We start from the raw sequence: 15,437 nt of genomic DNA, 5'->3' as shown, positions 1-15,437 counted from the left end.
ACCCTGCTGCCAGGGTTCTTCACTAAAATAATGTTACCTACGTACAGTGCTGAGCAAAGGTTATTTTCAAGCTTTTGGATGTGGAAAAGATTTAAATGGAAAGTGAGATTTATTGTAAGGTTGTTCCTCATGAGCAGCACACAGCCTTATGAACAATATATTTAATTCACACTTTAAAGCAATTAGATTGCTATTTAATCTTGAGTTATGCTTCATCTGGAAGCGTTTTTGTCACGAGGTTGTAATACGTGTGGCATGTTGCACTGCATGTCCCCTTTAAAATGACCGTCGCATCAATTTATCGCGGCATCTGAAGAGGGTAATCTCGCGTTAGCAACACGCCGCAGTAGAACGCCATCTGATTGGACGAAAGGGGTGTAGTTGTAAGATGGCGCCCAGTGAAATCTGACTGCAAAATAAAAGGGAAAATAATAGACAAAATAGCAAGAAAACGTGAAAAATCCAAGTCTAAAAGATCACTGAGACAATTTGTATCTCTCTTAGGCACAAGAAAAACTCTGCTACTGGCTTGTGGAGCTGCATTTCTGGGCGGATAGAGAGTGGATTTGGTCGGCCTGGGAGAAGAGAGGTAACAGTAAAGCCAGGCAGGGAGGAGAGGAGCGAGCTATACTGTTACTGAATTTAACACGTTTTATACTGACATTCTATTCGCCACATTATCTATTTTGTGCTTTCATTAACATGGCGTATTTGATTTGCTCAAGACCTGCATATTCTGTTTGTTTAGTAGGCCGGTAGGGAGGAGGGGACTCCACGGGAACGAGCAAAATACCGTAGTCCGCTAACGTCAGTTAGCTTGTAACGTTACAGTAGATTTACAGCACCCATATTTCGCCTTTAGCAACAGTAGCTAATGTACACTTGGCATTTGTTCAGTATCAATGACAATATGAACAATTACTTAATTCACACCCAGTCAAATGTGAGATTGTTTCATCTTCGTTCGGTGTTCTCGCAACCGACCTGCTCGAGCGAAGAACCAGGACAAGACCTACCTGGTGAGCGCTCGCCCTGACCTCGACTGTCACTGAACAGTTTTCATTGTTCCGACTTCCGAGTGGATCATTTAATTCCTCTGAGTTGATACAACTCTTTTGCAGCACCCCCCGAATCCCGATACACCATGCTAGTAGAATTAACATTTAGCTTCTGTCAGATGTTGAAGGCAGGAATGTTTACCTCTGTCAATGTCCTGTCCGGACAGAACGGAGTCTAAGGCCACCTAATACCGATTGGTAGTGATTGAACGGCCACAAAAGTTACCCCCTTGTCTGTCAGCAAATATTCTTGTCCTAAAACGTTAAATACCGTCAAAAATTAAAGCATTTTTTTTGTGATAGACAACTGTAGTGTACCACAACCCTATTTACATATTCATTGTAACTTATATTCATTGTAACCTTTGTCTAAATATGTGAAAACGGCACGTTTCTATGATCTGTGATAAAAACACAAGGTCCTAAAAAATGCTTCTGACATCACTTTTAATCCTACCCTGTAAAAAACTGATTTTCAAAACCTGCAACAATATATTTTTCTTGCTCCCCACATCACCTTATATCTCAGTTTGAAAATCAGTTGTTTTTTAAAATGTTTTGGCATTTGATGTTTTCGGGTAGAACTTTTTAACTTTATTTATTTCTATAATATGTAGAAATGTGCTTTTCGCATATTTTGGAGTTGCCCTTTAAGCCTTCATGACAGTAAGTAGATTACTGCAGGTTTAAAGTAAATAACTGACATGTCTTGTCTATGACAAACACAGGCACCCCATCCTATCCCCTGTAGAAGAGTAGCGTTGGGCTGTGATGAATAACATGGAGGGTTCGGGGGGCTCGTTTGAGGATCTGGTGAGGCTGAAGGCCCGCAGTGTCCCCCAGCATCGGATGAAGGAGTTCCTGGAGTCCCTGGCCAACAAGGGCCCCGAGGCACTGCAGGAGTTCAATCATCAGAGCGGTGCTACCGCCACAACCACTACCACCACTACGGTGTACCAGCAGGGAGCAAACTGCATATACACAGACAACACCGAGGTGGCTGGGTCACTGCTGGAACTGGCCTGTCCGGTAAGAGACAGAGTGAGGAAAAGAGAATGTCGAGTTTGTGAAAGACGAGATGGATTTGGTGACATGATCCATATTATAATAAAACTACCCTGTGCTCTACCTTCAGCAACAGCAGGTACAGGTGTCCCAGCAACAGGTGATGGCAGCACAGCAGCAGCTCTCACCAAATATGACCACAGCCATGCACCAAGGCCAAGACATAATACAGGTATAATCATCTACTCTTTCTGTCTTTCTCTCTCGCTCTGTCTCTGCCACTCTCATAAAAATGAGTGCCAATTATGGCTGAGAACATATGACTATGCTGGTTAACTGAAATGTATATGTCTTCTGTAGGTGCAGATCGGGGGGCAACATCAGGGCCAGGTGGTTGGGGTGGGGGGCCAGGTGCTGCAGCTGCCCTCCTCCTCCAATCAACAGCTACAGGGGGTCACCACAGCCCAGCTAATACAGTCCGGGGACCTCACAGAAGAACAGCACCAACAGGTAAACACACATTCCAGTTGGTGTATACATATACTTTACAGATAATGTATTTTAACATCTCTCCCTCAAAGCTGCAGGCCCAGTTGATGGCAGCGGTGGCGGGTGGTCAACAGATCCAGATCCAGACGGTGGGAGCTCTCTCCCCCTCCCAGCAGCAGGGCTCTCCCCGGGGAAACACCATCCCTACCACCTCCCCCCTCCAGCCAGCCAAGAAGCGTAAGGTGGACATGCCCATCACAGTGTCCTACGCCCTGCCTGGTCAGCAGCTGGCCACTGTGCTAGCAATCCCCCAGGGTCAGGGACAGCAGCAGAGCTACGTATCTCTGAGGCCAGACGTGTTGACTGTAGATAGCAGCCACCTGTACAGTGCTACAGGTACCATCACCAGCCCCACTGGAGAGACCTGGACCATCCCAGTCTACTCTGCCCCGCCAGGGTCACGTGATCAGGGCGGTGTCACACACATCGCCATCCCCCAGGAAGCATACAGCGCTGTGCAGGTTGGTGGGGGGACTACAACGACAATGGCACACACTACGCCAACGCAAGTTACGATTGGCTCGAGTCATGCAGTTTCCACGATGACAGGGTCGTCGGTGGGTCATGAAGAAGTGCAATACCAGACAGTGGCGGCCAACTCTCTATTCCCGGCCCAGTTCATGCACGGGAACATCCACATCCCTGTGGCGGTGCAAGGGTACGGCAACACCACGCAGTCGCTCATCTGGGACCCCCAGCAGCAGGTGCTGCACACACAGGGAGGGGTGCAGGTCCAGGACACACAGCAACTACAGGTCACTCTATTCAGCAGCTACAGATTATAATTCTACAAGCCCCAAACATCTATATCAAAGATTGATATAATTTATAATCCTGATTTAATTTCTGTTTAGGGTCTTAACTTGAATAGCCTGGTCTCTTGCTGCATTTGTTTTGCATACTGATAGCCCTGGTGTGTCTGCGCAGGGTCAGACCATGGCAGTAGCAGAGATGGAGGGCCAGGGGCATACAGAGATGATGCTTTCCTGTTCTCTGAAGCCTGAGGAGGGGCTTGACGTGTGGAAGCTCTGGGCCCAGAGGAAGAACGCCGAGCTGGACAAGGACGAGATCAACAAACTAGCTCCCATTGGCCGTAAGTACACTCACCTTTTTTGTCAGACAGTATGTCTACCCCCTCGCTAGCCATCTCCCCATTGACTGTTTATACGTGTGTGTGTGTGTGTGTGTAGGCCGGCAGGCACTGAGGTTCCAGGAGGACCTGGTGTCGTGTGCGGTTGCTGAGCTCAGTGTGGGGCTGTCTCACATGTGCCAGGAGGCCCGAGGGCTGGAGGGAGAGACTTATGGGGCTGACGTTCTCTATTACGTCTTCCTCTGCATACAGAAGGTGCCCCACACACACACAGGAATATAGTAACTATAATGGAAGCTACTGCATATTCTCTAACTATCTTTTTACTCTCTTGTCTTTCCTGTCTTTCTCTGTAGTATCTGGTTGATAATGGTCGTGTGGATGACGTGTTTTCAGACCCATACTACGGGCGCTTCTCCCAGTGTCTGCATCGGATACTGGAGCCATGGAGGCCAAGCGTCCATCCACTAGGTAAGAACAGAAATCGGTATAGTCCATTAGAGCCCAACCATACACATTGTACAAATCACCTGTATGAATTAGTGATGAATAAAACATGTCAGGTGTTTCATGTCTTTTGCTGTTTTATGACTTCCTGGCCCAGGTTACCTCATCGCCAGTCAGGTGACAGAGGAGATGCTGTGGGAGTGTAAACAGCTGGGTGCCCATTCCCCTGCAACGCTACTGACTACGCTGATGTTCTTCAACACCAAGTGAGTAAGTTACACACATATACACACACACATGCATTTTGTGTGTGCATCTAACACCTATTTGTCCCCCCCTAGGTACTTCCAGCTGAAGACTGTGGAGCAGCATCTGAAGCTGGCCTTCTCCAAGGTCCTGAGACACACCAGGAAGAGCCCCAACAACCCCAAAGACAAGTGCACCAGCATCCGCTACCTGAAGCCTGTTGGCCAGCACCAGATAGGACAGAAAGGTGAGCGGTCACCCAGCCCCAGGACAGGAGAGCCAGGGGTCAAATACTGTACATGGCTCTTTGTGACATGCAGAAACTTGGTGGTAACCTCTAACCCCTCTCCCGTAGTGACAGATGACATGTATGCAGAGCAGTTGGAGCACCCAGAGAACCCTCTGCGCTGCCCCATCAAACTCTACGACTTCTACCTCTTCAAATGGTGAGTTGAGGGACAAGGAGTAAGGGTGTGAAGGAAACAGTTGAAGGGTACATAATGCCTCTGAATCTAGCCTGATATTTGTAGAACACTAATATACAACTAGGGGTGTGAACGTTACATTTTTTTAAACTAAATTTTATCATTAACATTAAGAAAATCCCTAACGAATGAAATGTAAATCACAATTCAGTTATCACAAAACTACCAATAACAGGTCCTGATCTTCGTAATGGGATTTATTAGATTTTTTTTTACAAATTGGCCTACTATCAATGCTGTGACGTTAAAAGGGGATATGCGTCTTTCAAATTATTTGTGACGGATATAAAGTGCTCAGCACGTAATCGTCCTTAACAGTTGGAAAAGAAAGTGCTGATTACAGAAATGATTGCAGCCATTGCCAATGACCTATTTGAGTTGAGGTAATTTGCTAAATGCAAGCACCATTTGAGCCATGACTCGCACTGCTGAAATAGGTGCATCTTTCTCATCAATATCACTGTTCGACATTTACTCCCGTTTCAACATGGTGTTATTTACTTTATAATGGGAGTTGGGGGCATAAATTTAGCAGCATTAGAATGCTAAAATTCTTCTCCTTTTAATTAGTAGATGGAAGGCCCTAAAAATTGTCAAGATTCCAGCCACGCAAGTCAGACTGTTCTCTCTGCTACCGCACGGCAAACAGTGCTTGATGCACCAATTCTGGTGCAACAGGACAGTGAACAGCATCTATCCCCAAGCCATAAGACTGCTAAATAGTTAACCAAATAGCTACCCGGACTACTGCGGTAGAACTTCATTGCCCCTAGCAGTCATACCACGCAGTAGGATTTCCCATTATATTTTATAATGGAAAACTGATAAATGGCAGTTAACATGGACTTTTTTTCCATTTGTCACATAATACTAACCTCTCTCTCTCAGTCCACAGAGTGCTAAAGGCCGCAACGATGCCTTCTACCTGAACCCTGAACCCGTGGTGGCGCCCAACAGCCCCCTGTGGTACTCCACCCAGCCAATCAACAGAGAGCAGATGGAGCACATCCTCGCTCGCTGCCTTATCGTGAGAGAGATCCAGGAAGCTGTTGCCAACATACACTAGCAGGACTGGAGGAGGGGAATGACCATTGACTTAACCATCGCATCATTATGGCGTCGGTGAGAGCATGGGCAGGGCCATTGAGGCCATCTCTATTTTGAAGTAGTACATTTTCTACTTCTATGAGTTGGCAAACAAACTGAAAGGGTTCCTACTGCCACCCGGAGTGTGGTGTTTGAACAGTATAAAGCCAAGGTTGGCGATTTACTGCCAACTGCAGTTATGGAATGTTTATTCACGAGTAGGCCTATAATTCATTGGTCCATCCCTCCTGACGGCTCAAAAATAATTATAACTTCACACATTATCCAAGGGATTGTGATAATTTTCTGGTAAAAACATTAGTTTGCTCCCCTTATCTTAATTTGCTCCGTGGCAAGGTGGCCAAGTGTAAGGTCGTCACTAGTTAACACAGCCACAAAGTCATAAACCCTTTCTATTTCAACATGATCTTAAAATCGGATTTTAAACCCAACTCTCAGCTTAACCACACTGCTAACCTTAGCCTATCCTTACGGTAAAAAAATAAGCTACCTTTTGTTTTCATGAATTTGTATGTATGATATAGCCAATGTTGACTTTGACTGTTTTTATCTAGTGGAAACTCAAGTGTAGGCTTCACTGTTTCTCAGATGACTCTCGAATAGGAAGAACTTTGCAGCATGTGTTTCTGATTTAATAAATATTGCCATGTTGGTGGGTGATAACATTTAAATAAAGCCCAGCCCCGACGCAAAACAGGGTGAAAATAATTTGCAGAAAGGGGCATGTAAGCCTCATGGAAACGTCCGAAGTTACACATTTGGATTTGTCACTTCAAGCCCAAATATCATACTTTGACTAAAACGATGAATTATTGATTCACATCGTTATGCAACGTCATGGGTAAGCTCTGGCAATTGTCTTTCACCCCGAAAAAGTGGATTTCTATTGGTGTGGGCATTTTAAATGTATGTATATGTTAATTGTCTGTGTATGGCAGGATTTCCCAACCCTCTCCTCGGGGACGAACAAATGTTTCAGATTTTTGTTGTAGACTTCAACTGGCACACCTGATTCAATTAGTCTGTTAATCATCAACTCCTTGACTAACTGAATCAGTTCTGGCTAAAATCGAAAGTTGAAACTTCTGGTGGTCGCTGAGAAGAGGGTTGGGAAGTACTAGTGTATAGCGTATGCAGTGTACAAAACATTAGCAACACCTTCCTAATATTGAGTGGCATTCCACAGGGATGCTGGCCCATATTGACTCTAATGCTTCCCATTATTTTGTCAAGTTGGCTAGATTTTCTTGATACACATGGGAAACTGCTGAGCATGGAAAAACCCAACAGCGTTGCAGATCTTGACACATTCAAACTCATGTGCCTGGCACCATACTGCCCTACACTGTTCAAAGGCACTAAAATCTGTTGTTTTGCCCAATGACCCTCTGAATGGCACACAATCCATGACTTAAGGCTTATAAATCCTTCTTTAACCTGTCTGTTTCTACACTGTTTGAAGTGGACGTAACGGGTGACATCAATAAGGGATCCTAGCTGTCACCTGGATTCACCTGGTCAGTCTGTCATGGAAAGAGCGGATGTTCCTAAAGTTTTGTACACTGCACATCCCAAGATGCATACTTAACTTTCATCCATACAGAGAATACCGCTTGCGAGCCTTAGGTTGCTCTTTTGCCAATTATTGGGCAGAACATCAGAATAGGGCTGCCTTTGTAAACTCAGCCTTAGATACAACCTTTCCATCAAATATTTTTGCCAAAGGATTAGTTGCAGGTTAATGCGTCATGAGTCTTGTCCTGTAGGCTAACTTTGTTTTCCCCTTAGATATGCCAGCTGCAGTCAAAATTGGCTATATTGTCATAATTTTTTTATTTTTTGGGGTCTAATTTGAGTGTTTAGGTTTAAAATCAGATGTTATGCCTTTGTGGTTGTGCCAGCAAGTAACCACTGCAGAGCTGCATCCAGAACAAGATTCATTATGAAAAACTAACCTGTGAATTTTTTTTTCCTTTTTATTTTTCTCCATTTAAGCATTAATGTTGTAATTCTTTTCTGTTCACCAACAGACTGAGGGATATGCATTTCTCCTGTTTTATTCTGTAAAATACTTTTATGTTGCTGTTGTTACCTAGACACTGCTGCTTCTTTGTCATTGTCATGAGTACCCCTCTTTGTTGCATTTCCTCTTTCTTAATAGTTTTCCTGATCTCATTGTTGCCCAGACGTGAACAGGTGTGTATATATGGACTCACCTGCAAGTTCACAACCAGGATGGGCTTTACTCTTTTGTTTTCCTCTCCTTCTCTGTGTGATACTGGACTGAACAGATCTGTGATGACCTTACTGAACTGTCTGGAGTTACAGTGAACTGACTGAATGGTGCTCGGGCTGTTGTTGCCCCTAATGGATTATGGCAGGCAGTGAATGAAAGTGTTCCACATAAACTTGTCATAAGAACAGACTTTTTCTTTCTGTTAAATGTTTTGCTACGTTGTGAGCTTCTGAATGCGACCCAGGCTTACAGTCATTTGACTATTAAACCACTTTCTTATATGGACCTCATCCATTGAGCAAGATGGAGGACTCCTCTTTGCATCTGTGCCATTATGACAATCTCCATTTTGAAATAGTCAATTTTCTTCTTTACTGATCCCTCCTGATGACTGGGTAGGACATGACTCCAACAGAGTCAACAGCCAATGAAGTGGGAGGTCCCACCCAATTGACTACATTAAAATGGTGGAAGCTCTCAATGATTCTGCCTATGCTAATACAGCCTGTTAGCCCCTAGAGGTCTTTGTTATTCTCTGACCTCAATACAGTGCATTACAGCCTGCAGCTACCGTATGAGGGAGTCTAACAGCATTAATAGTACTTGATAAAGTAGTACACTTGGTAGCATGTGTATTATACATCATAGAACCAGGAGTTTTCCCTGGCCAGGGTATAGGGTTTGATAACTCCTGGCTCTAATTACAGTGGCCTGAGCAGGAAAAACTCCTGGCCCCAGTGTACTGTTCATGATGAATGAAACATGTGGGTTTTCATCCACTGTTCTGTTTATTTTCTATATTTCAAGGTCTACTTTATGTTATGACTGTGCCTCTGCGATTTTCAAACATTACCTTTTGTGCAGTGATTCACCACGTGTTTGTGTTTTTCTCTGGAGATAACGTGAACAGTAGTGCTTAGTTTCTGCACAAAGTAGTTTTAATGTTTTTCATATAATTTTCCTAATGTAAATCAAGGGTCTAAATTGTGGTAGAGGCTGTTTTTCACCGAGAAGATAAACAAGCAGTGAGAGACACATGTAACAATGTTGTACTACGTCATACAACGTACAAATCTTGTTCCAGCACACTACTATGCTTTTTAAATGCATTTCAACATTGCTGCAACCTTATACATAGGGACAATCTTGGTTTTGCAGTCAGGCATTCATGAGAATAGATGCGTCTCAGCACCATTTGTGATCAAGTACATATCTCCCCCATTACCCATGGCCTTAGTTCTTCATGGTTGGTAATCCAGTCTGGAGGAACAGGTTCAACCGGAGAGGCATGTTCCTCCGTATGTCTGTCGGACTGATCCAGGAAGTAGATGGATCCGTTGTTACGGCTGCCTCCTTTGTGTGTTTTGTCACACACACAGTCATCTCATAGGGCAAGTCCCCTTCCCACTCGGGCAAAGGCCTTGTTATATGTAATCACACAACGTACAGTAGTCCCTAGGTTGGGACATCTTCCCTCAACCCCAGGTGTGTTGGAAAGGAATAAATCAGCCCATTCCCACTTGGCAAAGTTTGGATGTGTGGTTTAACTTGTAGATACATGTTTGTGTGTACTATTGTTTGTTCAGACGGAGTTAGCCCCTCCAGGTGTGTGACTGAGTGAAGATGAGGGTGTGGCTATAGATTAAGGTGTTGGGTGTGTGCATTTGTGCAATTAGTTCTCAAGTGTGTTTTTGTGGATTAATATGCATAGAGGGGGGCAGCAGTCTTCTTAGCAAGTTCCTAGGGTTGAGCAGCTGTTGCACGGAGCTCTGGGATTGTGGTTGGCTTTGGACTGGATGGGGTGTGTGCTGTTCCTGTTGCCGCCTGCGCCTCCCCCTCGATGAGTTTCCCTGACCTGATCGCCCTGAGGTGGTGAGGGGGTGATCCTTCCCCCGATCAACATGAGCAGGGCCAGCATGACTCTGTACTCTGCTGAGATATTGAGAGTTTTGATAGCCAGCTGAATCAAATAGCACAGTGTAATATGATACTGTCTTTCAATAGACATTGTTTCCATCTGAAACATTAACATTTGCAAAAAAGATAATACTTGAGTGTTTGCTTTGTGTTCTTACCTTAGAGGTCCCACACTCCCTCCACTCAGCCAGTGCATTAGACACTGATGAACCAGTATATACTGCTCCTGGGTACATGCAGTGAGGGAACACAACACTGAGAACATTCTGCAGCTAATGAAGATGACATGAACATTGTGACAAGCTGAGCTCTTGACCTGGGGGGGTCTTAGACTAACTTGCCAGCAGAGAGGAGCCTTCAGCTGCCCTATCCTTTTATGAAGGGTTATATAGCCTCACATTGTACTAGTAGGTCATCAGGAACCATTATCACAACTTAATAAATGGGGAGGCTAGAGACAAACTACTTTCAATGCAGCATCAAAAGAAGTTTGTCTCCAGGCCTTCAGTTATCTATTGATGATGACGTGTAACAAGGATCCTAATGAATCACTGTCCTGGGCAGGGTTTCTATCTATGGGGGTGCACATTTGTGTTTATATCCCAACACAACTGATTCAGCTAATCATCAATATTCTCAGTAGTTGTGGACTGACCAGGTTCTGGACCATCATGACTCTGTGCCGTCTCAGGTCCTCCACGGCGGCTCTAACATCAGGCATGATGCCACGCACACACAGCTGCATCAGCCATAGCAGAGTGACAAACGTCCCAGACCGCCCCACACCTGCACTGAGAGAGATGCCAGCAGCATTTAAGAGGTGTAATTGGCACAGAGAGATAAACAGCATTTAAAAGAGGTGTAATCGGCACACATACTTTATATAGAGATATTGTCTCAAATGAGATTCATACACACAGATATCTGCAAATATTAAGGAACCACCACCAACACAATGACTGATTTAAATGTTTTACAGTGATGGAAATGTGAGTCTGGCATTCAGCTATTTTCAGTTAATAAACAAAAAAAGACAGCTGCACACTGTATACTTGCAAATGTAACATTTTATTAATGTTTCTGTCACAGAAAGACCAAGGCCAAAAATCTAAGTAGAGGTTAATAAATAATGACACAGAAAACAAAAAGTGTGAGACAGTTTGCAAGCTAGGTGAGTTTGGGTCAGAGGTGAGAGGTCATACCTGCAGTGCACCACTGCAGGCCCCAGAAGGGGTAGAGTGTCCAGATGCTGCCTCACATACTCAGTGAAAGCACAGAGAGAGGAGAGGTCGTTGGGTACACCCTGGTCTGGCCAGGCAGCGTAGTAGTAGTGTGTTACTGTCCTCTCTACGGGAAAACCGTGCTGAAACGACACACACTATCAGCACAACCACACACACCAGACAAACTCACTATCTGTACCACTCAGACACACAATTCATCTTGGAAATAGCCTGCATCTGTTGACCAGTGGCTGAAACTAATAGTCTTTGTTACAATCAAATAGGACAACGAGGAAATGACAGGACCTAGGCCTCACCTGTCGTAAGTGAATGGTGGTGATGAAATAATCTGGACGCCGTTTACGAGACACTGTGGTAACCTGGACCACTCCGTACGACACCGTCCCTTGCTCCATTGGCCAGTACTCATCACACAGCACCTGGAGAAACACGGTCAACACGTTGTCAAACTACTAAAAAGTATAGACACTACTGTGTGCACAGCAGGAAATGTGACACTATGACAAATTCATGGTAGATACACCAACTCTGTACAGCACCCACATCAACAGGGGCAAGAATATGCTTACGAAGACTTTTTCATAACTTCATGGGTGGCAACGAGGGCAATATAAAACCAGAAGAACTATGCAAGTTTACGGGTCAAACTTGATGCTGTGAATGTAGTCAACATGTTACCCATGAACGTTTAATACATTTGAGAATTGTTCAGTGTCCCATCACCATCAAATCCCTCACTCACCATGTCCTTCTGTTTCAGGGCGGTCACCATGACGATGATCCTAACGTTCTGCTCCCATACCATCCTCCAGAAGTCAGCGACAGTGCTGCGCAAAGGACCCTGGGTACAAATGAAGTCTCGCTCCGTACATCCACCCTGAGGAGCAGACAGACAGACCGCAGACTTGATGAATGAATAGACAGACAGACATACAGCGACAGACGGACAGACAGAGTACTCACAGGGACATAACTAGCGTTGATATAATCTGAGTGTAGCTGGGAGTCTAGCAGGGACAGCCTCACTCGACTGTGGTCATCTGAAACCACGGACCAGGGACCATTAATCAAAGTGATCAGAAAATGGGAAGCATTACCACACATGGGATAGATGTGAAGATGATGTTTGTGCTTAGATACAGCAGGTCATATTATCATGGTAATAAACTATTACTCAGAGGTAGCATGTGGTGGTGCCCTGATATGGTATGTACCATAATACTCACAAGGCAGTATGTAGGGGTATCTGTTCTTCTCTCTGTTGGCCTCCAGGTTTCCAGCCCTGGTAGTGAACTCTTTACCAACATCATTCAGCTCCTGAACAATGAAAAAACAGCAACTGAAGGGACACTATGAAAGTGGGACTTTACTGACACAGCAGACACTGCACAAAGTCTCCAAGGCTCAATAGTCTGATGGTTCTCAACTCCAGTCCTCCAGGACCCCCAACAGTACACATTTTTGTTGGAACCTTGGACAAACTCACCTGATTCAACTCATTGAGGGCTTGAAGATTAGTTAACAAGTTGAATCAGGTGTGCTTGTCTGGGGCTACAACAAAAATGTGTGTTGGGGATACTGGAGTTTGGAAACACTTCTGGATTACAGAGCCAGGGTATTACTCAATAGAAGACTGGTTGAGATTGGTTTACCTCAAACTTCTGCCAGAAACCACTGTTGTCCTTGGCAGCGAGTGATTGACAGCGCAGATGGAATTCCTGTAGTATATGTGCCCGTGAGAACACCTGTACCCTATATGGAAATATGGCAACAATACTCAGTCAATCAACACTCTTTAAACAACTCTTTAAATTGAGCTCCAATTTTACTCAGTGGCATTTTTCCAAGTGACTACACCCAGAATGTTCTTAATGCCATCATTCCATTAGACTTGAGGAAGCAACAATAGGCTAAAACAGTTCTAACAGCATTCATCAGCCAATCAATAGTTACCTTTCTCTTCAATACCATTTCAACAAAGACTCAAGTTATTCAATCCAGTCGCTCAATGACGTTCAAAGTTCCTCACCTCATGTTTTGTTACAGGTGCAGAGATTAGGCTTTAAGCTTCCTCTGGTAACCAATAACAGGAGTATGTAGCGTAGAGGGGTTCAGACTTGTGGGGTTTTGTTGGGTAGTTGTAGAACAACAGATCAGATGATTGCAGTGCCCAATCCTGGGTGAGAGGCTTCGGCATCACTGATCATGTGGAAGAAATAGCGAAGCCTCTGTGATTACTATGCCTTTGGTCAAAATGGTCAAAAAAGTGGAACTTGAATATAGAACTAAACTGAAGTTACTGACCCTTCCCTCGCTAGTTAGAGGGATTTGGCTCACCAAAAAGACCATGTCACACCAAACAAACACACAACAAATACTTTCATAAAAACATACAAATATACAGATGTGCATTAATATAGAAAACAAATGTTGGGCGGCACCGGAAGCCTAACATTCTTACACAAGATGGTTTGAATTTGTTCAAGGAGCTCAAAGGCAGTAAGAATGTCTACACCATATAAAAAATAAAAATAATATATATATATATATATATATATAATTAACACTATAGAACAAATTCAAATATAGCCTACAGAATAAGGTTGCAGAATCAACTGCTAGCACCCAAAACATTTTCTGTTGAACACTGTCTGACACAAACAAAAGACGCATTCATCACCAACCTGAGAACACTAGAAAAACCTACACCAACAGGTCTACAACTCAAAACAAGTGTACAACCCAGAAGGGGTGAGCAACACCAACGTATTATTTCTTATTTTACTATTACCTTTGTAAGGGTTCCTTTATGTGAAAAAGAGTTTAGGGAGCAACCAGGTGCTCCCTTCCCTTCGATGTGTTCTATCTTGTCAAGTTACCTTGCACCAGTTATCCGAACCACCACATTTTCTTTCTCTCTCGCTCTCTCTCTGAAAGTGGCAGGGAGAGAGGGGTGGGTTGAGACAGAGACTAAAGGGGCGGAGAGAAAGAAACAAATACTTAAGGAAGGTATGTGGCTGTGGATAATGTGTTTATTTGATATTCTTTAAGACGATGTATTGTAATGCTGCCACATTTAATCCCACTCGTTGCTCATGAATGATACCTATAAAATGTAATAATACTTCAAATCCTGCTAGGTAACCTGTCTTTACCACTCCTACACAGTAGACTTGAAAAACAGATACCACTGGTCTTAGCAATATTCTTATTAATTATATACTTATATCACTTATACAAATACTAAAACATCTTTTAAGAATTCTTACAAGAAAAACATTATGTATTGCTGCTGTGAAATGCAGTTAATTTTAGTTTCATATGGGGAACATTGTTTATTGAGACCATGAATAGAAGGAGAGGGTCATTAGTCCATAGAATTAGCATTAATTCTAGAAATCCAAATTCTAGGTAGTCAAGGTTACAGCATCCCAATGATTTTCAATTGTGCATCTCATTCTAGCAGAGAAATTGACCATGGCATGACTAGATACAATTAAGACATTTATATTTGTATCTTTATTTAACTAGGCAAGTCAGTTAATTAAGAACAAATTCTTATTTACAATGATGGCCTAGGAACAGGGGGAAGAAGGACATATTTGTACCATGTCAGCTCAGGGAATCGATCGTGCAACCTTTCGGTTACTAGTCCAACGCTCTAACCGCAACCTTTCGGTTACTAGTCCAACGCTCTAACCACGAGGCTACGCTGCCACCCCAATGAGTGCCTAATGATCATTTCCCCAAGGTTTGTTGGTGGTTTCTGCATTTATAACCCGTGCTCTTCCAACCTCGAGCTCATAATGGATCACGAGAAAAAGAGCAACAGGTCATACAAGCCACAGCCTTGCGGAGGTATTGAGTTACCGGTATACCTAGGATTATTGCAAGGACCTATTTCCTCATGGTTTGACAAGGATATCCAATACAATCAAAAGAATTCAAGATAAATGTTATTGATTTGTGTTTGATATGTCAGTAGTTACCAGTGTTAACAGGAATCTTGAATGTCTCAAATTGAACAAACTGAAGATGGTAAAATGTCAGTGG

At 43.7% G+C, this 15,437-nt stretch overlaps 2 protein-coding genes across 8 annotated transcripts; one reads left to right on the top strand and one right to left on the bottom strand.

The window, feature by feature from the left end:
- Positions 1-351: 351 nt before the first annotated feature.
- Positions 352-8,508, top strand: LOC135527939 (transcriptional regulator QRICH1-like). Of its 5 annotated transcripts, none has more exons than XM_064956615.1 (12): positions 352-589; positions 1,787-2,087; positions 2,194-2,295; positions 2,424-2,573; positions 2,645-3,367; positions 3,540-3,705; positions 3,803-3,957; positions 4,059-4,173; positions 4,307-4,415; positions 4,491-4,642; positions 4,751-4,841; positions 5,769-8,508. In XM_064956615.1, the coding sequence occupies exons 2-12, from the start codon at positions 1,830-1,832 to the stop codon at positions 5,944-5,946; spliced, it is 2,199 nt and encodes a 732-aa protein (XP_064812687.1). In that variant the 5' UTR covers positions 352-589; positions 1,787-1,829; the 3' UTR covers positions 5,947-8,508. The 5 variants fall into 5 exon arrangements, with proteins under 5 accessions (XP_064812687.1, XP_064812689.1, XP_064812685.1 ...); XM_064956617.1 differs by having other exon boundaries at positions 4,059-4,174; positions 4,302-4,415; positions 4,757-4,841; XM_064956613.1 differs by having other exon boundaries at positions 4,059-4,174; positions 4,302-4,415.
- A 635-nt stretch (positions 8,509-9,143) lies between these two features.
- LOC135527940 (receptor-type tyrosine-protein phosphatase V-like) lies at positions 9,144-14,336 on the bottom strand. Of its 3 annotated transcripts, none has more exons than XM_064956619.1 (11): positions 14,176-14,336; positions 13,414-13,583; positions 13,037-13,136; positions 12,611-12,701; positions 12,348-12,424; positions 12,127-12,261; positions 11,681-11,803; positions 11,343-11,503; positions 10,796-10,931; positions 10,299-10,366; positions 9,144-10,155 (listed from the first exon to the last, which is right to left on the bottom strand). In XM_064956619.1, the coding sequence occupies exons 2-11, from the start codon at positions 13,416-13,418 to the stop codon at positions 9,903-9,905; spliced, it is 1,149 nt and encodes a 382-aa protein (XP_064812691.1). In that variant the 5' UTR covers positions 13,419-13,583; positions 14,176-14,336; the 3' UTR covers positions 9,144-9,902. The 3 variants fall into 3 exon arrangements, with proteins under 3 accessions (XP_064812691.1, XP_064812692.1, XP_064812693.1); XM_064956620.1 differs by having other exon boundaries at positions 9,144-10,152; XM_064956621.1 differs by lacking the exons at positions 12,348-12,424; positions 13,414-13,583; positions 14,176-14,336 and having other exon boundaries at positions 13,037-13,126.
- Positions 14,337-15,437: the final 1,101 nt, after the last annotated feature.

This window comes from Oncorhynchus masou, chromosome 33 (assembly GCF_036934945.1).
Source record: "Oncorhynchus masou masou isolate Uvic2021 chromosome 33, UVic_Omas_1.1, whole genome shotgun sequence".
Lineage (NCBI taxonomy): Eukaryota > Metazoa > Chordata > Actinopteri > Salmoniformes > Salmonidae > Oncorhynchus > Oncorhynchus masou.
The sequence above is the reverse complement of the archived record's forward strand: the minus strand, read 5'-3'. Positions and strand labels throughout refer to the sequence as shown.